The sequence below is a fragment of the Chinchilla lanigera genome, unplaced genomic scaffold (genome assembly GCF_000276665.1).
Source record: "Chinchilla lanigera isolate Chin_1 unplaced genomic scaffold, ChiLan1.0 scaffold00165, whole genome shotgun sequence".
Taxonomy (NCBI): Eukaryota; Metazoa; Chordata; class Mammalia; order Rodentia; family Chinchillidae; genus Chinchilla; species Chinchilla lanigera.
This window is the reverse complement of record NW_004955566.1, coordinates 1,411,619-1,435,542: the sequence shown is the minus strand read 5'-3', so window position 1 is coordinate 1,435,542 and position 23,924 is coordinate 1,411,619. Positions and strand designations below refer to the sequence as shown.

The following is a 23,924-nucleotide window of genomic DNA, read 5'->3' as shown; positions in this document are numbered from 1 at the left end:
ATTGCAGTTGGTGTCTTTTCAGTTGCAACACAGAATTTTTGCTGAAAAGGTGAATTTTCTAGAGTTCATAGATGGCTGGATTAGTATTTGGGCCTCCAGTCCAAAGGGATCGACATTTTGCTTGCTTCCAGAGGACCAGTTGGGCAGGGGCAAGAAGGCAGGCTGCAGGAGGCGTTGGATAAGCAGGAGGGGGCAGTGCTCTGGTGGTAAGGCGGGTGGCATGTGACCTAGTTGGCTGTTTTTTTCTGGGGCTTATGCTGCTGCCTTGACAAGTGTCCCGAGTAACACACGTGTTGTCCTTCCGCCAAGGTGGACGCAAGTACCGCTCATCGCATCGATGGCCTGGCAGCGCTGAGCATGGACCGCACAGGCCTCATCCGGGAAGGGCTCCGGGTCCCGGGAAACATCGTCTATTCCAGCTTATGTGGACTGGGAACAGAGAAAAGTCGGGAGGCTGCCACAAGTGCTCTTGGTGGCCTTGGCTTCTCTTCTGAAAGAAACCCGGAGATGCAGTTCAAACCGACTACGCCTGAGACAGTGGAGGCTTCTGCTGTCTCTGGAAAACCCCCAAATGGCTTTAGTGCTATATACAAAACACCGCCTGGAATACAAAAAAGTGCTGTGGCCACAGCGGAAACCCTGGGCTTGGACAGGCCTGCCAGCGACAAACAGAGCCCTCTCAACATCAATGGTGCTAGTTACCTGCGGCTGCCCTGGGTCAATCCTTACATGGAGGGGGCCACACCAGCCATCTATCCTTTCCTCGACTCGCCAAATAAGTATTCACTGAACATGTACAAGGCCTTGCTACCTCAGCAGTCCTACAGCTTGGCCCAGCCACTGTATTCTCCAGTCTGCACCAATGGGGAACGCTTCCTCTACTTGCCACCCCCTCACTACGTCAGTCCCCACATCCCATCATCCCTGGCTTCACCCATGAGGCTCTCGACGCCTTCAGCCTCCCCAGCCATCCCACCTCTCGTCCATTGCGCAGACAAAAGCCTCCCGTGGAAGATGGGCGTCAGCCCTGGGAACCCGGTTGACTCCCACACGTATCCCCACATCCAGAACAGTAAACAGCCCAGGGTGCCCTCTGCGAAGGCGGTCTCCAGTGGCCTGCCTGGGGACACAGCTCTCCTGTTGCCCCCCTCGCCTCGGCCTTCGCCCCGAGTCCACCTTCCCACCCAGCCCGCTGCAGACACATACTCTGAGTTCCACAAGCACTATGCCAGGATCTCCACGTCCCCCTCGGTCACCCTGTCGAAGCCATACATGACAGTGAGCAGTGAGTTCCCAGTGGCTAGGCTCTCCAATGGCAAGTATTCCAAAGGTGCAGAAGGGGGAGAGAGTGCCCAGCCAGTGCCCGGGCACCCCCGGAAGGCAACGGTTCAAGACAGAAAAGATGGGGGTTCACCTCCTCTGTTGGAGAAGCAGACCGTTACCAAAGACGTCACAGATAAGCCACTAGACTTGTCTTCTAAAGTGGTGGATGTAGATGCTTCCAAAGCTGACCACATGAAAAAGATGGCGCCCACGGTCCTGGTTCACAGCCGGGCTGGCAGTGGCTTAGTGCTCTCTGGAAGTGAGATTCCAAAAGAAACATTATCTCCTCCAGGAAATGGCTGTACTATCTATAGATCTGAAATCATTAGCACTGCTCCCTCATCCTGGGTGGTGCCCGGGCCAAGTCCCAATGAAGAGAACAATGGCAAAAGCATGTCCCTGAAAAACAAGGCGCTGGACTGGGCCATACCGCAGCAGCGGAGTTCCTCGTGTCCCCGCATGGGTGGCACAGATGCTGTGATCGCTAATGTTTCAGGGTCAGTGTCAAGCGCAGGCCGCCCTGCCTCTGCGTCGCCGGCCCCCAATGCCAACACGGATGGCACCAAGACAAGCAGGAGCTCTGTGGACACAACGCCATCCGTCATTCAGCATGTGGGCCAGCCCCCAACCACGCCTGCCAAGCACAGTGGCAGTACCAGCAGCAAGGGCACCAAAGCCAGCAACCCAGAACCGAGTTTCAAAGTGAACGAGAATGGCCTGCCGCCAAGCTCCATATTTCTATCTCCAAACGAGGCATTCAGGTCCCCACCAATTCCCTACCCCAGGAGTTACCTCCCTTACCCAGCGCCCGAGGGCATTGCCATAAGTCCCCTCTCTTTACATGGCAAAGGACCTGTCTACCCTCACCCAGTGTTGTTACCCAATGGCAGTCTGTTTCCTGGGCACCTTGCCCCAAAGCCTGGCCTACCCTATGGGCTGCCCACAGGCCGGCCAGAGTTTGTGACCTACCAAGATGCCCTGGGGTTGGGCATGGTGCATCCCATGTTGATTCCACACACACCCATGGAGATCACTAAAGAGGAGAAACCAGAGCGGAGGTCCCGGTCCCACGAGAGAGCCCGCTATGAGGACCCAGCCCTCCGCAGTCGGTTTTCTGAGATGCTGGAAGCCAGCAGCACCAAGTTACACCCAGAAGTTCCTGCCGACAAGAACCTGAAGCCGAACCCCAGCTGGAATCAAGGGAAGGCTGTTGCCAAAAGTGACAAGCTCGTCTACGTAGACCTTCTCCGAGAAGAGTCAGATAATAAAACCGAGGCCAGCGTGTCCAAAGCCAGCTTCACCACCGAGAGCGTGGCCCAGAATGCCGAGCCCGCCAAGCCCCCGACAGACCCCACGCTGCACCAGCACCGCGACTTCATCGCTCTCCGGGAGGAGTTGGGGCGCATCAGTGACTTCCACGAAGCTTATGCTTTCAAACAGCCTTCAGGCCAGCCAGTGTTCTGCTCAAGCAAGGACAGTGTCCCAGCAGGAACCAACAAAGAGAACCTAGGGGTATCAGTGGCAACTCCTTTCCTGGAGCAAACTCTGGGGAGCGATGGCCCCACCGGAACTTTTGGTAAAACCCAAGAGGATCCCAAACCATTTTGTGTGGGCGGTGCCCCTCCGAGTGTGGACATCACCCCCACCTATACCAAAGATGGAACCGATGAGGCCGAATCCAATGATGGCAAAGTTCTGAAACCGAAGCCGTCTAAGCTGGCAAAGAGAATCGCAAACTCAGCGGGTTACGTGGGTGACCGATTCAAGTGTGTCACTACAGAACTGTATGCAGATTCCAGTCAGCTCAGCCGGGAGCAGCGCGCATTGCAGGTGAGCCCCCCACTGGAACTTCAGGGCCCTTTTGAGTGGTCAGCTTTGTAATGTGCACGGGGTGGGGGGCAGGGCACCAGGCAGATTTGGTTAATGACACTTATGGTAACTTGAGTGTATGAGATGTGCTCAGTGAGGGTAGCTCTTAAGCGGATACTTTGTGTGTCTGGATACTTTTTTTAAGTTGTTACTCTGTAGATTGTAAGAACTCCACTGGAATGCTGATAACAAGTTTTAATTATTATGAAGGATGTCTAAAGACTGCATGACATTTACCTATCAATTGCTTTGATTTCTCTGCCTGTAAGAAAGCAAGTATATATAGAAGCACTGCTTAGGATGTCTTACTTGGTACTTGGTGGAGATGTGTAGCAGCAATATGTCTGTGGGAATCGCAATTTTTTCACCAAAAAGAAAGAAAAAGGTCGCTTAAAGGGATAGCGTATGTATTTAATTTGCTAGTGAATTATGATAGATGTTGTATAGGAATTTCCTTAAGATATTTTACTTTTAATTAAAAGATGAATAAAGCCAAATTGTTTTGCAATGTTAAGAAAAAAATTGGTTTATGCTTATAAAAATGGATGAAGTTATCTAAATGATCCATTGAGTGCCCATTTTAATTACATAGATGGAAGGATTACAAGAGGACAGTATTTTATGTCTACCCGCTGCTTACTGTGAGGTCAGTTCTTCAAATTTTTATTACTAGAATCTTACATAAACCTTTTGAGTTAAATTTCATTTCCAAATATACAAAGGGAAGTTTGTGGGCCATGGTCGTCTTTATTCATTGTGCATTTTGTTTCTTTTCTGTTGTGTTTTTCTTTTGTTTTCTTTGCATTGTGTTTTTGTTTTGTTTTATTTACCTTCAAAAGAGAATGTCTGTCTTTATGCAACAGTGTGTGTATGGCTCTGCATACACAGCGCATCTATATCTATATATATATACAACTTTACGGGTAAAGAATGTGTGGCTACTTCCATATAGTAGATACTCTTACATTTTACCTGTTAAACTTTAAAATATCTGAGTTGTATCTCATAAATTGTGGTTGGTTTTGGGCAAACTTTTCTTTGAAAATACTTTCCTTTAGTGTAAGGCACATGAAATAGCTTTTATGGTAAGGTGTTGTTTTTTTTCTTTTCCGTCTCCATTCTCTTTCTAGCGTGCAATGATGCGCTTCTCAGAGTTGGAGATGAAAGAGAGAGAAGGTGGCCACCCAGGAACCAAAGACTCCGAGGTTTGCAAATTCAACCCAGCCGACTGGGAAAGGTTGAAAGGAAATCAGGACAAAAAGCCAAAGTCGGTCGCCCTGGAGGAGGCCGTTGCTGACCAGAATGACAGTGAGAGATGTAAGTAACCCCAGCAGCTGGCTTGTGGTGCCCGTCAGTGAGGTTGGGACCACCCTGTTCTCATTCAGCACCCAGGGTGGCGAGAGGAAGCAATTTGGGAACGATGACCTAGGGTCCAGTTGGCCACTACTTGGAGAAATGGGCTGCTCTTGCCAGTGTGGAGTGAAGGGTAGGGTTGACTCGCCTTTTGCATGTTGTGTCAGACAGAATGGGGCATCTGAAAGGGCACTCCTTGGACGCAGCTCCTTTTATAAAGAGGCACCAGTCCCATGCCTAGTCACGGGCGGAGGCATGGAGCCGGCCGCGTGTGGGAGGGATGGTCCTCCCAGCTGTCCCCACGGTGCCACTGTGATAGGGATGGAGAGTACCTGTTGTACTGACATGGGATGAAGGAGGGTGAAGGTGCCGTTGAGATGAGTGCAGTCATTTATTGTGTCTGGTTCATTTGCCATGCTTGGGAGTTGGCGGCAAGATCCCAGAAAGTGTGGCATATGTCAGAGGGCTCTGCCCGTGGTGGAGGATGGCTTCCGTCCTGAAGGGAAAGCAAGTGCCTTCCTCAGGACACCGCAGCCCCCCGCCCTAGGCTTGAGTTTGGGAGCGGGAGGATGTGTTGTGGTGGCAGCGATGGGAGAAGGCTCCGCTCTTCGTTCCTCGGGGCGCATGCTTGAGGCCTGCGGACCTCGGAAACTTCGTTGGTGAAGGTGAGCTCCGGTGTCTGGGTGAGTGGGGAGGAAAGTGGGTGCCGAATCTTCCCAGACGGGTCGGCCGGTGGCGTTGACTGTTGTAGCCTCCGTGTCGCCAGCACAGCGCTGGGTGCTTGGGGGCTCTGGGGCGGGATGTGCGGCTCCCGAGAACACACACTTCCCCCCACCTGCAGCTCATCCTGAGCTGAACTGGAGCAGCTTTATTGTTAGACCTGAAGAAGGTCGTTTGTACTGCTAGTAGATGCCGTCTTACCCAAGTGGCGGGGACTCTGATGGACCTTACACACCACCTCACAGGGTGGATTTGGGGCAGTGCATAGTCTAATGGCCACAGTGGCAAAGAAAGCCTTTCTCCTGTCTGATGCCTGGATGCACGTAACCCACACCCTCCCCTTTGGTGTTGCCCCATAACACTGGCTCTTGGGAAGGTTTTTCAGAGAAACCAGAGAAGTAGGCAAGGTGGAATTGAAGGGAAGGTGCTTCTAGGAGCGGGGAACTGCCCACGAAGGGGACCTCCCCCTTTGTTCTGCGTGGGTGGCAAGGGAGGAGTGGGAACTTGGCTACCTTTGAGGCTTCTGGACCTTTCTCTGCTTCTTGAGTAACATGGCCAGACCCAGGGTAGCTGCCCCCTTCAAATTCTCATCTGAGTGGTCTCACCCTCCTCCCGCTTCCCCAGACAGGTTCATGACCCTTCCATCTTGCCTGCTGCACCCGGAGGAAATGGGTGTGGCTTGGCAGTAGGCCTCACTGAGGCCCAGTGATCCCCAAAGGGCTCCTATACCTCTCTGCACCCTCCAAACCTCAGACAGTAGGCTCTGTTCCTGGAGCACCCGGGACAGGCTTCCAGTGCTCCCCCGAGGCAGAGAATGGAGTAGGGGCCGGTGGACATGAGGGGTCTGGTACTGAAGGACCCTTCGGGGCCTCAAGGTTTGTGGTCGACCAAGAGGAATACTCTAAGGGAGCGGTTGTCCTTGCTGCTGCCTCTGCGGCTTTATCTAGGGGATAGCAGTTGTTGGATCCATGCAGCTACAGATTAGCCGGGTTGTCTTGGCGGTCAGGACCCAACTCTGTCTGGATCTTTTCAGGTCTCTTCACAGGTGTCCCAGTGGGGTGGGGGAGAGTCAAGCTGTGTGCAAATGGGAGCTGGGGTGGGCAGGGTCGCAGGGAGGGCGCTTCTCCTTCTCAGGTAGCTCTACTCCCGGAAGCACCTGGGGCTTGGGAGATGGCTGGTGCATCTTGTGGAGAGGGGCTTGGGTAAAAAATGGGAGTGTAGTTGAGAGTGCGGTGGCTGGAGTTCGTGCTACGTACTCTTTCTTGCAGTGTGGGTGGTCGAGTCAAATGTCCATGGTGGAAAGGGAGCAAATGAGTCCAGAGGCACTGCACCCTCGAGAGTTCACTGGTGGGAGCCACCTGGGGCAGTTTGAAGGTGGGGAGGGACAAGGAGGTATTGGCCTTCTCTTTCCTGAACATGTGTAACCATCAGTGTCCCTTGCCAGACACTAGGCTAAGCTCAGACCTAGAACCTGCTTGGTGATTTCTAACCAGGAGCTGGAGGGAGTGGAGTCAAGGGGCTGCAGGCTAGAGATTCCTGGCTTAGGAACCCTCCCCTGGGAGAGTTACCAGCACACTTTGGAGACCACTTGGCGTTTGGAGTAGAGAGATGCCAGGGCTTCATCTGTAGAGGTCTGGAGTCTGACAAGGTCAACCTCTCCTCCTGCACACGGTAGAACTACCTGCAGAGGGAACTGACATCTTGGGGATTGATTCTCAAAAGTCTCAGTCAACCTAGCGTGGTGGTACACAACTCAGATGCCGGCCACTCTGGAAGCTGAGGCAGGAGGATCACAAGCCTGGGCAACTTAACTAGACCCTGTCTCAAAATTAAAAAAATAAAAAGGGCTGGGGGTGTGACTTAATGGTAGAGCCCTTGCCTAGTGTGCATATCAAGGCCTTGGGTTCAATCGCCATCAACCTCCCCACCCCAAATAGTGTCAGACTTCCCCCATCTTGTTTAAGGTTCATTGCGCATGGCTGCAATAGTGGTGAAGTTGCTTTGTTGCCTCGGTGCTTGTAAATGTTGCCACGGTAATGCTTCTACGAAGTAGTGCTATGGCACAACCATGATAAAGTAGGGGATGTTCGTGCTATGGGGAGCAAATGTTAAACCACCACCAACAGCCACATCCACATCTGCCTAGATGGTGTGATCAAAGGCACGGGGGCTCAGAGTTTAGAAGAACCGAGCATTGTAGCAGCAGTGATGGAGTGTCCTGGTCAGGAGCCCTGTCTACCACTCCACCCCTTCCCTTTGTGCTGGTGGGTGACCCTGCGGGGGGTGGATGGACGAGCCTCATTGCAGGAGGTCCAAGTGTGCAGGCGGCCATGTCTCTTGGGCAGTTAGGGTGGGCCTTCAGGATTATTACTGCCTCAGGGAAAGTCACCCTAGTGAAAGGTCTTGAGCGGCCTTCACTGGAGAGAATTAGAAATTTTACCTGGCAAGGCTTGGGGGTAAGGGAAGGAGGATGGACTCGGTTTGAGAAGTCCGGAGAGCGGAGGAGAGAACAGCTACATCACAGGGAGGGGGCGCAGACGTGCCTTCAATGACCCCCAGGTTGAGCAGTGGAGGGTTCCTGATCATGCTTCAGGGTGGGGGACACGGGCATTGCTCTCTGGAGTCCCTCAGGGTGAAGCTGAAGGGGACTGGCCATGGGCTGGCAGGAGCATGTTCCCCATCCTCACACACTCGCATCCCTGTGAATGGGGGAGCAGGTAGTGGTGTGAACTGGAGCCCTTTCCACCCCACACGGAAAACCCCAAAAGACACAGAGAGCAAGACCACTACCCTTGCCTCATCAAGGTGTTCCCTGTTCAGTGAGGAGCAAGGAGATGTCCCCCTAAGTCACCTGATGATGCCAGCCAGTGCGATAAGTGATCTCAGGTTGGCCAGGTGGTTTTCTGCAAGCAGAAGATAGCAGCAGCTGTGGCAAAAGGTCAGGTAGGTGAGATGTAAACTCATTTCACTATTAGGGAATCGGCAGAGAGGCTGAAAGGTTTGGTGGAAAAAAGCTCCCAGAGAAAGATGCTTCTGAGAAGGGTGAGACTGTTAGAAATACAGCTGGCTGCATGAGACCTGGGGTTCAATTAGAAGCTGAGGAAGTGGAACCTAAAATGCTCCATGTCGAGAGTTATTATTGGCAGGGGCCAGGGCAGTGCAGTGCATTCTGGGTGGGGCCCCACACTGGCTAGGCTGCTGCCTAGTGACCCTGGAGGGTGAGGGTATTGTGACATTACAGTCAGCTCTCCTTTCAAGACACCTGATTTGAATCATCTTCTCTGTGAAAGGGTAGCAGGGAAAAAGTACACTTTTAAAAGTTTATAATGCTAGAGGTGCAGCTGAGTGTGGCGGAGCACCCTGTAACCCTAGTAGTCTGGGAGGCTGAGGCAGGAAGAAGGCATGTCTGAGCCTAGCTTGGGCAGTTTAGCAACTTACTACATACAACCCTGTTCAAAATAAAAAATACAAAAGGATCAGGAGAGTAACTCAGTGCAGTGGCCCTGGGTTCAATACCCAGTACCCTAAAATACAAAGAAATACTGGAGCTGAATTCCAGCTTGTCTGAGTATCATAGCATCCTGCATAAGTCATTTCTCTTGCCCCTCCTTTTTTCCTGTCCTGCCTGAGTTGAACACTCCTACCCACCCTTAACAGCTGGCCATAATAGTCCCACTTTACAGCCCAAGGGGCCCAAGTTGTAAAGTGGAGCCGTTACTGCTACAGCAGTTAAGAGGTCACGGAGCAGCATGAGGAGACTCCACAGCCAGCCCTCTCATCGTCCCCTGCCAAGTCAAGCATGGCGGTCATCCTGTCTGCAGCCGTGTGAGCTCAGACCAGAGGTCTCAGCAGCTTGCCTGTCTTCTGGCTGCTGTCCAGCTTTGTAGTTGAGCTTTGCTGGGACAGGAGTCCCGCTTTGGCTCTGTCCTGGGGTCAGATGTACCTGCAGAGACCTGCAGTGGTATTCATTCCCTGGAGGGCCTGGCTGTTGTGTCCTGGGCTCCTCTCCCCATCCATAAAGTGCACCCTTATGGGGAGGCACTGCCATTCCTTGGCCGGAGGAGATGTGGCCCCACGCATACCATCTTGGAGCTTCCTTGAAGAGGAAGTTGTGTGAGTCCTTCTGCCGTTGAGAGCACAGGCGAGTTGAGGCCAAGGTGAAGCTTCCCTTGCAGCTGACTGCCGCTAAATGCTGGAAATGCCCGCAGAGCAGCCGACGAGGTGCAGCCAGGCTGGTGGGACGTAGGAGTGGTATTTGAAATGGGCCAAGGATGGGAGGGATGAGATCAGCCTGTGAGGTGTGTGCTTATCATTTCATCTAGAAATTGACATCTGCGGCTCAGCTCCGTGCTACCAAGACACTAGACTCACACCCTTGGGAATGTGCAGGATCATTTTAGTGGGCCAAGGACGAACACCTTAACCTTATGGCGGTCGTTACGTAGTTAGTGTTTATATTTTATTGTGTATTGGAAAATGCAGTAGCGGAGCAGTCACAGTCGATGAGCTATTTCTTGGGCTTGAGCAAAAGTAGGAGGTGGCGTTGGGCTGAGATGATTCAAGGGAAAGTCCCCTTCCCCCAGCCGGATGATACTAGGCCAAGTACAGGGAGCAGAAGCGGCGCAGGGGGCTGGAATGAGCAGTTTTGCAAGTGCTGGCCTGGCTAGAAAAGATACACAGAGCTGGGAAAACGATGGGGTTGTTTTAGATGCTTGTGTGTGAGGAGGGCGGAGTGCCTGCTAGGATAACTGGAATGCCCTTGGGGGCCCCTAACTTGGGACAGGAAGTGGGAGCAGCCGCTTGATTCAGCCATGGGCACTTCCCTGCTCAGCCATCAGCTCAAGCCCTTGAAGCTTCTCTGAACTTGTGGGCGCGTTGGGAGCCCTGGCTGTCCAGGCCGCTCCCAGCTTCCTCCTGCCATTGAGGACCTGCGCCTGCTTCGCTCAGTGCCGCTTCTAGTCCCTCTTTCTTTATCATCTCCCCTGCTGACCCAAGTGAGCATGGGTGTCGTCCCTTCTGTAGATGGCATTTCAAGGGGGATATTTGGTCTCTTTACTCCTTGTGTGTATTTCCAAATAATGATCTCAGCAAACATTCCCAGAGAGATTTGTGGTCCACCCTGACTGCGTTGGTCTCGCTGCTGAGAGAGGCAAGAGTGCTTTCAAGGACTGAGGCTGGAGCTCAGTGGTAGAGTGTTTTCCTAACATATGTGAAGCCCTGGGTGCAGTCTTCAGTATTATTTTTTTTTAAAAAAAAGTGCTTTTGGAGCGGTAGTTAGAGGTGGTGTCACCCCTCCTTCTCGCCCCCTCATGCCCCCACTATACAGGAAAAGAAGGCCTCACTCCACAGCACTGGCCAGTGGCACCGTTGGGTCCTTCCCTTGGACAGTGCTGTTTCTCAGGGCTCTGTGCTTCTAAAGTGGGAGGACCCTGTCTCCGGCGAGGGGTCTGTCTTGGGCACAGACATCCCACCTGCTCCCGTAATCGGCCTCCTCCTCGGAACCTCAGCCCTTCAGTTCTGTATTCTTGTCTCCGCTCCCTGTAGGTGAGTACAGTGCTGGAAACAAACATGATCCCTTTGAAGCCCCGGAGGACAAAGATCTTCCTGTGGAGAAGTACTTTGTGGAAAGGCAGCCTGTGAGCGAGCCGCCCACCGAGCAGGAGGCGGCTGCAGACCTGCCGCACAGCCCCACTCTCCGGCTGGACAGGAAGCGCAAAGTCTCAGGTGACAGCAGCCACACTGAGACCGCTGTGGAAGAACTGCCCGAGGACCCTCTGCTGAAAGCCAAACGAAGACGAGTCTCTAAAGGTGAGCCTGGCCAGCTTCAGCTGCCTGCTCGGGAGGCCTGTGCATGTGGCCGCTGCAGACGGACAGGAGGTGTGGATGTGCGGATGTGTGGCACGCTGCCCTGTAGACAGGCTCGGGAGGGCATAGCGGGGCACAGTAGCAGAGCTTTGCCATTCCCACACCGCCCCCGCCCCCCCTCCCACCCTGGAGCTTCGGGAAGCTGCTCCCACCTCCCTTCCCCCAGAGCCGGATGTAGGCACCCAGGCCCAGAGATGGCCAAAGACTTAAACAGGTGCCCTGCGCCAGCAGAGAAAGCGACCGCACCCCTTCCTTCCCCTCCCCATTAGTGATGTGTAAGACAGTTTGTTCTCCCCCCCCCAGGGGGCTTTTTGATTAATTTGTAGTTATTTCTCCATTAGATGACTGGCCTGAGAGGGAAATGACAAACAGTTCCTCTAACCACTTAGAAGACCCACATTATAGTGAGCTGACCAACCTGAAGGTGTGCATTGAATTAACAGGGCTCCATCCTAAAAAACAACGCCACTTGCTGCACCTTAGAGAACGGTGGGAGCAGCAGGTGTCAGCCGCAGAGAGCAAACCTGGCCGCCAAAGCAGGAAGGAAGTGGCCCAGGCAGTTCAGCCTGAGGTCACAGCCCAGGGGAATAACATCACGGAGGAGAAAGCCGGCAGGAAAAGGGCAGAGGCCAAAGGCAACAGAGGCTGGTCAGAAGAGTCCCTCAAATCCAGTGACAATGAACAAGGTACGCAGAGGCCACCCCTTGGCTGCCCACCGGGCTTCTGGAGACCGGGGCCACAGAAGTAGAGTCTGACTAGGAAGTGGCCGGCAGAGTGCTCATGCCATCCTTGCCGCCCCCTTGCCTCTGCCCTCCCCACTTCCTTCCGACTTCCAGCCCGGACTGCCTCTGGTCACCGAGTCCACCCTGGCCCAGCAGGCGGGGGCGGGAGAGCAGGAGAGCTGGCTTCAGTCCTCTAGCCCCGGCCCTTTGAAGAAACTTGCCACTTGGCATTTTGTGGGTTAACCTATTTGCCATTTGAATGTGGGATAATTAAAATATTAATGCTTTGAAAACATAATTGGTATATCTTTAAAAACTAAAGCCGCTCCAGTGATCAGGGCTAACAATGGGCTTTTCTTCCTGCACTGGCTACAACTGTGTAACGCCTGCTCTGTCTCCCCCTCCTCCACCCCCCACCCCCCGCCGCATTTAGGCTTGCCTGTGTTCGCCGGCTCTCCGCCCATGAAGAGCCTTTCATCCACCAATGCAAGCGGCAAAAAGCAGACTCAGCCAAGCTGCACGCCAGCCTCAAGGCAGCCTGCCAAACAGCAGAAAATTAAAGAAAGCCAGAAGACAGATGTGCTGTGCACAGACGAAGAAGAGGATTGCCAGGCTGCCTCCCTGCCGCAGAAATACACCGACAGCAGCGAGAAGCCGTCCGGGAAGAGACTGTGCAAAACCAAGCACTTGTTACCTCAAGAGCCTAGGCGCAGCTTGTCGCTGACAGGGGACTACTACGTGGAGAATACTGACGGCAAGGTACCTCCTGACCCCACGCCCCCACGGGGCTGCTTCCCAGGCCCAAAGCTCTCCTTTCCCTGGGCCCGCCCCCATGGGGCATGCCTGTCCTGCCTCGAGGGACATGTTTAAAAGTTGCAAACTAGTAAGAACGAACCCCTCCTCCTCAGACAGCGCCCCCCCCTCCAGAAAGTGTCACTCAGGGAGGAGGGAAGAGGAGACTGGTGTCAGAAGGGATACGGCCTTAACTGTGGTATACTGCCTGATCTTGACAGGTGACTGTCCGGAGATTCCGAAAGCGACCCGAGCCCAGTTCAGACTATGACCTGTCACCTGCCAAGCAGGAGCCGAAGCCCCTCGACCGCTCACAACCATTGGTACCAGCCTCCCAGTCCACACAGCTGCCACAAGCAAGCTCTCCTCAAGAGGCTACCCAGTCCCGCCCCATGCCGCCTGAAGCGCGGAGACTTATTGTCAATAAGAATGCCGGTGAGACCTTGCTGCAGCGCGCAGCCCGGCTCGGCTACGAGGTGAGTGTCCTCGGGTGTCCTCAGGCACTGTGCACTCAGAGTGCTGCGGCTGCCAGAGCCGCCAGCATCCTGGTCCTGGCGCGGTGGGGGGCACTAGCTGGGGCTTGGATAGCAGAGCCTGGCCCTCCCGCGCCGGCTGCTGTCTCTAGTGGCTCGTTCAGTGTTCAACCTCGCTACGAAAAGAAAGGCCTCTCTGGTGTTCAGTTCGTGTCCGGGCAGGTAGGCTGCTCTGGCCTCCTCCAGGCTCGCTCACTTATCTCTGATAGAAAGTCTGACTTAACCCAGGGCTCAGTGACTGGGGGAATTTTAATAAGTCCATTTGGATTCTGATTAGCAAGGAGGAAAGAAGCGACCAGCGCTCTTTTGGCGTGTTTGTGCTATTGCAGGTGGAGGGGTTCGGGTGGCACTACCAGGGTGTTCTTGCTGAGAGAGGGGAGGGTAGCTCCCGGCTTTGCACGATCCCCATAGCTCACACTGAGCGCTGGACTGTGTGCCTCTTCTCGGCCACATGGCCCAGAGTAACTCATTTCACTCTTCCTCTGTGTGTGGTGGTAACTGGTGTTCTGCTTTCAGATGAGGAAACTGAGTCCAGGGGATTAAATGACTTGGATATATGATGCAGCAAAATGACTTCAAAGCCCAGCCTCACCCCCTCCCCGAGCCCCTCCCCAGGCCTGGCTCCCATTGGAGTGGCTCTTCCTATAGTTCAAACCCTCCTGGAGGGAGATCCTTCCCTCTGCCCAGGTGACCCCACCGCACACTTGTTGGTTGGAATCATGATGTAATAGCCTGCAGAGCTGAGGCATTTTTTGGGCTGGCACCAGCCCTCTGGGAGGTAGAGGGTGAGAATAAGGTGCTGTTCCGCATGCTCAGTGTGGAGCCCTGAAGGCGCTCGAGGTGGCAGGATCCACGCCGGCTCCCCCACCCTGACCCAGCTGCTGGCCATTGGGTACTTGAGTCTGAAGTTGAATGCCGGCTCTCACTTCTGGGATGGTTTTTAAAGCACGAACAAGGGTCTTTTGGTTGTGTGTGCCATGGTTTGAACCATGTCTCTTGAGGGCTCTCTGGATTATCTTGGAGAGAAATCTCTGGAAGGATTTGGTAAGCAGCTTGCTCCCCTGTGAATTTAATCCAAGTGGCACCCAATTGCCTTCCCTGTAATCTGCGAGCAGCAGCACTGGGAGGATAGAGGAGAGGCGGGCAGCCAAGGGCTCCCTTCGGCCAGCAGTGCTGTCCGCCAGACTAAAGACTTGTGCTTCTAGTTAGCAGCTCCCAGGGCCAGGGGCAGGGGAACAGGCTTCTGGCCTGACCTTGGATCTTGGCATCATTTCTGCCTATCTCACCCCTTTGTGACCAGAGACCTCAAAGGTTAAAAGAGCATTATGGGTCTCCTACAGAACAGTTTTCCTACAGTCAGTGGGCCTGAGGCCTGGACCAAGGAGCAGATATGTGATCTATACTTTCTAGGCTCAGGACTATCACAGCCTCAGGAATTTTTATATAAGGACAGTCCTTTTGTCCCTTCAACTGTAATTTTTAGCACGGAAATTTCACTGGTCACCAAGTTTGGTGTTTTAACAACTAGATAAAAATTTTCACTGGGAACCCACCTTTCTGAGATTTCTTCAGGCCTAATGTAAAATGTTGGGATGACAAGCCTTTCACATGTGGCTGCTGAAACCGTGGAAGGACAGTTTGCTTCTCCCTGATAGGTGCTGTTTGAACACGTGGCTTTGGGAGAATTTTCCAGAAGTTACTCTTTGCCTGTGCTTCCTGCTACAGTAAAGATATCACATGCGATCTAAAGGCTGTCTGAGCTTTGTTTTGTGCTTGCCTGGTTCCTGAGGTTTAGAAACACCTTCTCTCTTCAGACTGGTTTCAAATAGACCACCCTCCCGCTAAGCAGGCTTCTGTTTCTGAGGCAAAAATGCCAACGTGCAACCACATGCTTGTGCATTTAGTGGTGATGGTTAAATTTTCTATGAATTGAATAAATCATGTTTTTAAAAAAGTTAATGAGGCATTTAATTAATTAACAATGTTGGGTTTATGGCCTTTATGGTTACATTTTGCGGTTAATGGCATTCGGCTTATAGCTGCTTAACAGAGAATTGTCCAACAAAAACAGTTTGATTTTGTTTGGGAGTGGGTGGGCTGTCCTGCAGTCGCTCCTGTTTCTAGCGTACAAAATCAACCAGGAAATGTGTCAGCCCTCTAGCTGGGGTGCTGGATTGGGTCTTTGAGTCTTCCCAGAAGACCAGGTACCGGAAGACCTGAGTGACGGGTCTAGCACCGCTGTTAATTGAACCTGGGGTAACCACCATGTGCCTCCCTTCCCCAGGCAAGCATCTCGTGAGAACACCATCTTCCTTGCTCCCCCAGCCACCAGGGAGATGCAGGAGGCTGCTCTCCTGAACGGGCAGTATTGAGTTCGGACGGGCCACGGCGTCCAGTGGGTGGGCCTGCTAGTGGTTGGGTTGCTGCCACCTTTCCTGCCATCCTTCAGGAAAGGAGTTGACGAGTTGAACGTACCCTTCCATCTCGACGTCCTTTCATTTCTGTGTTCCCTCACATCAGCCCTAGTAGCGATGAAGGTTTCCAGGTGAAGGCCGTAATTGTCAGCGTAAATAAACCCTGAGTCGGGAGGACACCAGGCAGGCCGCCGGGATCCGAGTAAATTGATCTATGCACAGCAGTCGGTGGCGCTCAGAGCTGATCCCAGAGTCACGTGACCAGGCCTCTCTCTGGCTGGGGCACACAACTCATTAGCTTGCAGCCGTCCACTCGAGGCTGGCTAGTGAGGGCCTGCTAAAAGAGCAGCGGCTTCATGCGGTATCCTGGATACCAGTGCTCCGGGCAGGTGGCCTGGGAGCTCAAAGGATTGTGGGCTTTCTGGCAGGTTAGGACCTGAAGGAAGACATGCTTCTGTGGGCATGCCTTCTCTCTTGCTGCCCTTGTTTTATAAGGGAGCTGCGGCAGTGACCTGAAGCAATAGGGCACGAGTGGCCAGGTTTACCAGTGTGCAGCTGAGGGTTCTCTGAAGGGGGGGCGCGTGTGGAACATTCTAGTTAGCACCAGCTGAACCCAGATGAATGCGTGCCTCACACTGACCTGTCCCAGAAAAGGGCACAGGAGGATTTTCAGACGCACCTCACATCTCTGGCTGGCCAGAATGGGGCCTGTTGTAGGTCTCACAGATGAGTTCCCTGAAAGGTGTCACAAAGGGAGGCCCACTGTGACCCACAGGGCCCCCCTTTCCCAGGGTACCCTGTGTTTGGCCACCAGCACGCTCTGCCTGCCCCCCATTGTCAGAGCCTGGCAGCTCGCTGCTGGGCATGACTTGTAAGAAAACAGTGTAACCTGTTTTCTCGTGGCAGATACTGTTCTATGTGTTTGAAAACTTTCTTAATCAAGGTAATAAAACATTGAATAAATTACTGCTCTGCTTACTGGGAACGGTTCATATTAATATTTTAACACACCAAAGAAGTAGATTAATAACAGTGACTCTCATGCAGACTGTTGACACAGAACACGTTCTGCAAAGAGGGAAGGAGAGACTGGTTTTATTTTGTTTCTGAAATGTGTAGGCCTACCGTATGTGGTCTGTCAGATTCTCATCATCACTAACTTAGGTAAATATGAGAATATTATATTGATTCAGTCCAGAGTGGAGGTAGAAAGTCAGGTGAAAAGGGGGTAAGGGAGGATTTGAGGGCTTTGTGTGGATTTTTTTTCCCTGTGGTGCCGGGGCTGAAATCCAGGGCCTTGCACATGCAAGGCAAGGGCTCTAACGCTGAGCTGTACCCTCAGTCCCGCTGTCGTTTCTTGGTGGAAAGCATGCCCCACCAGCATCACACCTTCACTTTTTGCAAGTGCTGGGCTTGAACCTGCGGCCTTAACGTGCTAGGCAAGTGCTCTATCACCAAGTTGTGTCCCCAGCCCATTGTATTTTTTATTTTGGGATAGGAGCTCCCTGAAGTGCTAAGGCTGGCCTCAAACTTGGCAGGTAGCTGGGATGACAGGCCTGTGCCATCTCACTGTCCTGTCCCTGCCGCCTGGTCTTTCCCAGGGACTTGAATCCTTGGCTGACCTCCTGGGTTGAGGGATGTTCTCCCGCTCATCCAGTGTCTTCCTCCACATCCGTCGTCATTCTTTCGGGCACTATTGCCTGGAGGCAGCCTGATCAAATGAGGATGCCCTTGCACCTTGAAGCTCTCTGTCCTCCCTGTGCCAGGCACTAAGCAGAGTGTTTGTGGCCTTCTGCTGACACCTCTGCACAGTCCTTGCAGGCTCCATGACTTCCTCCAGAGGAGTCGGAGGCTTGAAGGAACTGGATCATAAGTAGCCTAGGGCCACGCAGTGAGGGCTTGTAGAGCCTGCAGCGACACTGTCCCCATCACTAAGCCACCGTGGGTTCTCGGGTTCTCAGGCCAAAGGCCATGTGTCTTAGATCTCTTCTGAAGAAGATTCCTTCATGTGGTCGCTAAATGCTGATCCAATGGCGTTTCCTTGACCCTCCCCACAGGAAGTGGTCCTGTACTGCCTGGAGAACAAGATTTGTGATGTCAATCATCGTGACAATGCAGGCTATTGTGCCCTGCACGAAGCTTGTGCTAGGGGATGGCTCAACATCGTTCGACACCTCCTTGAGTATGGCGCTGATGTCAACTGCAGTGCCCAGGATGGAACCAGGTCAGTGGTGTGTCTTGCTCTTAGGCTGGCCCTGTCAGGGTACACGCCATGGCTTGGGTGTGTGGAAACCCCAGGAAGAAGAATACAGTGAATGGAACTGGTTCAGTTCTAGAATCGAGTCACAGACCGTTCTGGCAGATTTAGATAGAACGCTCTAGTCTTGGCCCATCCTGTGCTCGTTCGTGGACCAAAGCCTCTGAACGTGTCAAGGTCTGCATGAGTGCTCAGGGGTGTTGCCTTTTACCATCCTGGACTATTTACCACCATCTATGAAACCACTGTTGAAACCGCGTGTGCCTGAAAGGCCCTGCAGGACAGACAGAAGACCAGCTGCCCCTCCCCCACTGGTTCTGCAGGCCCTACTGTCACCACGCACACCCCAGGCCCCCACCCAGCCTGTCCTTGACCTCGGTTTATTGGTGAGAGACCCAGGTCTGAGTCAGCACGAGCATCTTCCTGGCTGTAGAAGGGAGTGTTGCCAGGAGACAGGGCATTGGGTTCTCCCGACAGTCATACACCCTGTGGGGTCTGTCGCATTTTGCAAACAAGACTCCTTCCAAATGGGCGCAGGCACCCTCACCCCACTTGCCTCGTGCTGTGCCTTCTGGTGTCAGGTGCTCCAGAGTCTGCTAACCACTTCTCTCTACCTAGTTGAAAGCAGGTAGCCCCCCTCCACGGTATAATAATTGCTTGTTGCATTGACTTCTACAATGATGGAATTTTTTAAAACCCTTGTAAGTTATTTTCACATTGTCTGCCACCGCTTAAGTTCACTGAAAACATTTTCTTTTTAGACTTGAGTTCTGCCTTAGGCCTAGGAGTAAGATAGACTGGCATTTGAGTGTTAGACCTGAACTACTCTCTTTGCTGGCCCTGTAAAGAGTTAGATGCTAAAATAATAGCATAACTCATCACTTGACCTTGGAGCAGTCACCATGCCTCAGTTTCCCTGCCTGCAGTGGTGATGATGTTGCACACCCTCTGTACCCAGGAGGGTCAGCGCCTGAGGGACATGTGCCTGCTTTTAGCCTGTCACTGAATAAGACTGTTCGGGAGGCGACCTGCACAAGCTTAACACATTGCGCCCCTTTCCAGGCCTCTACATGATGCCGTGGAGAACGACCACTTGGAAATTGTCCGCTTGCTTCTTTCCTATGGTGCTGACCCTACTTTGGCTACGTACTCAGGTAGAACCATCATGAAAATGACACACAGCGAGCTCATGGAGAAGTTTCTAACAGGTATGACAAAGTTCAAAGAATGGCCTTACTAAAAAAGCTACGTCGGGCTGGGGGTGTGGCTCAGAGGTAGAGTGCTGGCTCCAGCACCACAAAAGAAGAAGAAGTTAAGTGATGGCTAGATTCTTTAGGCTGGGATGGGATGGGGCACAAATCAAAAGACTAGAGTTTTAAAATTGATCTCTTCATCCTAATTTTTAAAAGATTTCATAAAAGTATGTTTTCTACAAATGCAGTTTTCACTTAAGACGGGTCTTGGGTTTACATTATGAATCTTGGTAAAATGACTCAAACCTCCCATACATGAAATCATTTCGATTGCTTGGTAATTGGTCATAGCATGACCCATCTTTTAAGCCCCAGGCATTATGAGATCCCTAAAGCAGAAGCATGAGGTTTTCATGAGTGTCAGGCATCTGCAGTTAAATTCCTTATTGGACACTTCTTGCCACAGAATGCCACTCACACCTTGTGACTCACCCTTGTTTACCTTAAGTGGCATTCACTGGAAAAAGCATCTTAGTTTATCAAAGAAAAGACACATAAGTAGAAAGCTGCTTTACTTTTGCCTATGAAGGCTGTAAAGGTTCTGAGCTTGCCAGTCCATTTTGGTGGGCCAGGCTGGCCCGTCCCTCGGGAAGGCAGGCAAGCTGTGGACGGTTTTGGTCAGATAATGCAGAGAACAAGGCTTCAGAGAATCGCACCAGTGATGCACAGGATAGGGAAGACAAGAACTGACGCACCAACCTGTCCTGAATGTATGGGAAAGATGTCCTGGAGCCCAGTGTTTTGTATTCGACAGTAGGTTTTATCTTGCTTCTCCCCCCTCCCATTCTCTGCAGATTATTTAAATGACCTACAGGGTCGCAGTGAGGATGACTCCGGCGGCACGTGGGATTTCTATGGCAGCTCTGTGTGTGGTGAGCAGCATTGTTCTAAGTTCTGTGGGAAGCGAGTGGGTTCAAGCATTGTTGTCTGGTGTGCGTACGAGAGGTGGGTGGTAGGCGCTAGAATCAGGACTCAATTGGGAAAGTCAGTTATTTATTTATTTTTGACAGCTGAAATCTTGCTGTAGCTCACTCAGTCCTCTCTCTTCTTTGCCCTACGTTAGAGCCAGATGATGAAAGTGGATATGAAGTTTTAGCAAACCCCCCGGGACCGGAAGACCAGGATGAGGACGATGATTCCTACAGCGACATGTTTGAATTTGAGTTTTCTGAAAGCCCCCTCTTGCCGTGTTACAACATCCAAGTGTCTGTCGCTCAGGGGTGAGCATGACTGTCATGTGGCTGAAAACTAGTGGAGCTATTCCGGGGATGGTGGGAGTTAGAAACCCCCAGAAGCCGATGAGGGTGGGTGGGCGGATTCTTACACATCCACTAACCCTGCATAATACAGATCCACTCCCAAAAGGGATAGTTACACATTGGCTTAGCTGTCCCCGGCAGGGGCAGGGGTGGGGCCTGAGTCACTATGGAAGTCAGTAGCTGGCATTTCACAGGGCTCAGTGTTGTATACTTCCATCACTGAACACTTGGGAAGGGGCCTTCCTTCTCAGGCATGTGAGGGATCCTGAACTGCACTAAGATTTCACTTACCTTCTCATGTAAGAATAGGACAGTGACCACATGTGGTTTTGGGGTCTTTTTTTTTTTTTTTGGAAGAGTCTGGCTATGTATGGCCTTGAACTCACTATGTTGCCCAGGCCCTGTGCTCTACCACAGTTTAACAAAGGTGTTTAATGAATTGTGAACATGCATATTATTGTAAATCATGACAAATCAGAAAGTGTGGCAGATTGCATGTAAGGAGTATAGTACCTTTTCTTGTTTTGAGACAGGGTCTCGCTACATAGTTCAGGCTGCCTTGAACTCTGTGTAGCCCAGGCTGTCCTCGAACTCATGGCAGTCCTTATGCTGCAGCCTCCCAAGTGCTGGGATACAGGTGTGTGCCACCACGCCCAGTTGCTCCTTCCTCCTCAAGTGTCACTACATGCCAGGCACAGTGGCTCACACCTGCAGTCCCAGCTACTCAGGATGCTCAGGCAGGAGGATCTCAAGTTCAAAGCCAAACTGGGAAGGTTGATAAAACCCTGTCTCAAAATAAAATAAAAAGGCTGGGATATAGCTCAGTGGTAGAGCACTTGTCCGGCATGCGGGAGGCCCTGGGTTTGATACCTAGCACCACAAAAAAGGTAGAGAATTATTAAAACTGGGTGCCGTGGTACAACCCTGCAATCCCAGAACTTAAGAGGCTGAGTAGGAGGAGGACTACAAGTTCGAGGCCAGCCTGGGCAACTTCTCGAGACCATCTCTTAGAAAGTGGGGGAAGTGCAGGGAATTAGCTCAGCAGTAAAGCACTTGCCTAGCATGTGAAAGGGCCTAGTACCCCCACACACACACATACACACACCGTGTCACTAAGAAAAGGATCAATCGGTGGTGATGGGAAGGAAAGTCACCCTTGTGTCATAATGCTCTGCTAGTGAGGCTCGAGGAGAAGTGGAGGGTTGGGGGCAGACTTACTTCCCCTGCTGACTACAGAGCCCCTGAGGCACAGACCAAGTTGTGGAAGCTGGGCGAGCTGGGTTTTCCCCGGCCACTTCCACTGCTAGGGGACTCAGTGAGGCTCCATCTCATGGGTCCTCCCTCCTAGACGGCTCACCAAAACCAACTGCGTCCTGTGCTTCCAGGCCGGACAGGGGTCAGAGGAGGTGGAAGGGACCTGGCCTAACTTGCTGGGAGGGACTAGTCCTCCGAGAGTGCTTTTCATCCAACCACTGGCCTTTCTGCTTCGCAGGCCGCGAAACTGGCTACTGCTCTCAGACGTGCTTAAGAAATTAAAAATGTCCTCTCGAATATTCCGCTGCAATTTTCCCAATGTGGAAATCGTCACCATCGCAGAGGCGGAGTTGTACCGGCAGGTTTCTGCAAGCCTCTTATTCTCCTGCTCCAAAGACCTGGAGGCCTTCAATCCCGAAAGCAAGGAGCTGTTGGACCTGGTGGAGTTCACCAACGAGCTGCAGAGCCTGCTGGGCTCCTCGGTGGAGTGGCTGCACCCGAGCGACATGGTCTCAGAGGACTACTGGTGAGCGCCGGAGCCGCTGTACAGTGTGTTATAGTGTTAACCCTTGTGCATATGTGTCATAACACGACTATTTCTGTAAAGAAAGGACACTATTACATATGAAAAGATCTCTTCTTTATATAAGAGAAATTACTCCAGTCAGAAGGACTTAGAAACCTGTTCTTTTCTTTTTAAACTTTTAAGTCAGTTTTTATGAAGTTGTTATAATGTTACTTTACTTTTCAACCCATACATGCTTTGAGATATGTATGTTTGTTTTTACTTGGAACATGTCTTTCTTTTCTTTTTTAAGGAGAAAAAAAGAAAAGGAACTCCACACTTTGACTCAATTTCATACAAAGCTCTGGTGACAGAGGCCGTAACTGTAACGTGTGGTCAGAACCGCGTGGTTGGTTGGGGGAGCGGATCGGGTGAAGGCACTTGGTGATGTTGTACCTTTATGTTTTGTTTACAGAGTACCTGCTCGGGCCAGGTAGATGCTACTGGATGTAATCCAGTGGTGTGTAATATAAATTCAATCCATATCCACACACAACAACTAATTGTATGAAACTTTTATACCCTAATTTAAAGCTGTGAAATTAGTTTTCACGCATCAAACCGGATTGTTTATATGTTTAAACATTTTATGCTCTTATTTAAAGAAGACTTTGAGCTATTTTTTTCTGTACCCTGTAAAATATTGAAAACTAACATAATATGTTGAGGTTGCTTGAAAATGTACATAAAACTAAAATTTTCTGAATTGTGTGTTTATGTTTGAAATCTGTGTTTTAACTTTGTAAGTAAATTCTCTGCCTTTGTATTTATATTTTACAAAAATTTTCTTAAAAGGCAATAAACCTGTTGAAGAAAGGAGGAAACTGAAGTGCCTTGTGTCCTGTGTGTTCCCAAAGCATTATTGTGGTCACTGATTTAACTCGATATGATTTGCAGGCCCTGTTCTGACAGCCCCGTTCTTGGACATAATCTGTCCATCTCTCCAGTCTTTCTCTTCCAGGTCTCCTTTGATGGTCTCTGGCAGGCTTGTTATTGCCTTTGACCTTGACCTTGACCCCCTGCACTCACCTCATGGCCACCCCTGGTCATCAGCAGAACTTTTGCTAAAAGCCCCCATTTGCGGTGTCATTTCTTGCCCTCTGGGCTTCCCTGTGTTCTGTCACCTTTACCTTGCCTGGCCTTTTGGTCAAGGCCAGTACCTTCAAGTTGTCTGCTACTCTTTTTTTGTTTGTTTGTTTTGTGTTTGAGACAGGGTCTCCTACACAGTTCAGTCTGGCCTTGGACTCACTTTGTAGCCCAGGCTGATCTTGAACTCACAATGATCCTCCTGCCTCAAGTGCTGGGATTACAGGCCTGCGCCACCACACCCAGGATCTCTCTGCTACTCTTACTTTTTCCAGTATTATCTGTTTTGGGTGCTGTCACTTGGTACTTGATTCCTGCTGCACATCCTTTTAACATCTGGCCTTCACTGCAGAGGCTAATAACTGAAGGCTGCTTGGCTCCCTTGCAGCTAGGTTCCTGTGGACATGTCTAGCTGGGAAGGCAGCAGGAGGTAGAAGCATCTTCCTACAATCTCGGGTGCTGATGAGAGGCTGGGGTGGGTGTAGCTCAGTGGTGGAGTTGGTGTTTAGCATGCTCAAGGCCCCGTGGCCCATCCCTACCAGGGACGGGTGAAGGAGGGAAGGTGAGGGAGACCTGCCTGCTGGTGATGACCAGTATTCTAGCACCCGGCCTTCAGTTTGTGGGTGATGAAGTCAACATAGCGGTGGTAGTGGTAGCCT

General features: G+C 51.7%; 1 protein-coding gene across 9 annotated transcripts in view; it reads left to right on the top strand.

The window, feature by feature from the left end:
- The window catches only part of Bcor (BCL6 corepressor), a 97,800-nt gene extending 74,797 nt beyond the window's left edge, over positions 1–23,003 (top strand). For 4 of the 9 annotated variants that reach the window (XM_013509214.1, XM_005413277.2, XM_013509215.1 and 1 more), the window contains 12 exons: positions 310–3,153; positions 3,785–3,838; positions 4,323–4,509; positions 10,810–11,073; positions 11,472–11,816; positions 12,286–12,611; positions 12,866–13,120; positions 17,649–17,815; positions 18,911–19,056; positions 19,896–19,973; positions 20,165–20,321; positions 21,853–23,003. In XM_013509214.1, coding sequence (XP_013364668.1) covers positions 310–3,153; positions 3,785–3,838; positions 4,323–4,509; positions 10,810–11,073; positions 11,472–11,816; positions 12,286–12,611; positions 12,866–13,120; positions 17,649–17,815; positions 18,911–19,056; positions 19,896–19,973; positions 20,165–20,321; positions 21,853–22,144 — 5,115 coding nt within the window. In that variant the 3' untranslated portion in view covers positions 22,145–23,003. The remainder of the gene's footprint in view (positions 1–309; positions 3,154–3,784; positions 3,839–4,322; positions 4,510–10,809; positions 11,074–11,471; positions 11,817–12,285; positions 12,612–12,865; positions 13,121–17,648; positions 17,816–18,910; positions 19,057–19,895; positions 19,974–20,164; positions 20,322–21,852) is intronic. The other 5 variants (XM_005413279.2, XM_013509217.1, XM_005413278.2 and 2 more) reach the window with 3 other exon arrangements.
- The last annotated feature ends 921 nt before the right edge of the window (positions 23,004–23,924 follow it).